The sequence below is a fragment of the Echinops telfairi genome, unplaced genomic scaffold (assembly GCF_000313985.2).
Source record: "Echinops telfairi isolate 266 unplaced genomic scaffold, ASM31398v2 ScPeMD7_3;HRSCAF=10, whole genome shotgun sequence".
Lineage (NCBI taxonomy): Eukaryota > Metazoa > Chordata > Mammalia > Afrosoricida > Tenrecidae > Echinops > Echinops telfairi.
In genome coordinates this window covers 56847337-56848517 of record NW_022103899.1, presented here as the reverse complement: position 1 = coordinate 56848517, position 1181 = coordinate 56847337, and the positions used below count along the sequence as shown (strand labels likewise).

Here is a 1181-nt window from a genome sequence, read left to right as displayed (position 1 = left end):
GGGGAGGTATATATGGAAGCAAACAAAAGACCTTTCTGAAAGGTACAAAAAAGGAAGTGAATCGTTTGCAGGGGATCAGTGACCAAAGAGGTGGTACAAACAGAAGAGCAGGAAACCAGCCCTAACACTTCTGTTTTCAAGGTGACCCAGTGAACACAGGTAGGGAAGCAATGCTCACAGGGTTGAGAGAGAAGACCACCTAGGGATCAAAGAGTATAGAAAATGGGTAGGATTGATCTGGGTCTGTATGAGGGCTGGAACCCAGCCTAGTCAAAGGGCTGGAGGGTGGTGGAGGTGGAGGGGATTGAAGCAAAAACAGATATGTGGCTCCTAGGTCCACAGACCCAAAGAAGACCATCTGTGTGGGCATTGCGATGAGGGATTTTCTCCACCTGAGAGAAAGGTGAACAAAAGACCATAGGAAAGGGCAGGCAGACCGCAGGGGGTCATGCCACCCCTTCTGGTAGCTGACCCAAAGTCAGCTTCCAGGCAGAAGAGTGGGTGAGGAAGGAGTATTATCAGCCAAGATGGGTCTAGTACCCACAGCTTCGCTGTCACTTGAGGCTGGGACTTGGTGGATTGTTATGGGGACCATGGCAAAGACTCTGTGGAGAGGAACAGCGATGGTGGCCTACTGGTGAGCTGTTTCTTGTCCTATGTCCTAAGTAAAGCTGATGCCAGTGTGGCTCTGGTGGTCTCCTGAGTCTAACTAAGTTTCCAGTTAAGCAACCTACTAGGTATTCAACCACAAGCCAGTATACGATATGAGGCTTCAAGAGACCTCATAACCTACTATTTTGTTAGGCACTTTATCCCATTGTCCAGTACAATGTATGGGCCAAAGCAAGAGCCTAATGAAGAATGGGAAAGCAACAACCAACCAACAAACAAGCAAACAAATAAACAAACACAAAAATTACCCCGGGACTTCAAAAGGAGGTGAAAAACTCAGTACCTTCTTCGAAGCTTCTACAAATCTGGATTAAGTCAGGGTACACCTTCATGTTGACAGCGCTGAACAATGCTTCCAGAAATGACCGGCTAAATGAGTTCTCCAGTTCATTGAGAACATTGTACACCACTCTTTGTACAGGAACCAGGTTTCTACAAGACTCTTCAGCATCCTTTGAATTAAATGGAGAGAACAGGAATCCCAGTAACATAATACAAATCCCAAGTTA

At 46.4% G+C, this 1181-nt stretch overlaps 1 protein-coding gene across 1 annotated transcript in view; it reads right to left on the bottom strand.

The window, feature by feature from the left end:
• LOC101648955 (nuclear body protein SP140-like protein) overlaps window positions 1-1181 on the bottom strand; it is a 41554-nt gene that overhangs the window by 32359 nt on the left and 8014 nt on the right. Inside the window, exon 3 of the mRNA XM_045295902.1 lies at window positions 956-1124. Within this exon, the coding sequence (XP_045151837.1) occupies window positions 956-1124 (169 nt within the window). The remainder of the gene's footprint in view (window positions 1-955; window positions 1125-1181) is intronic.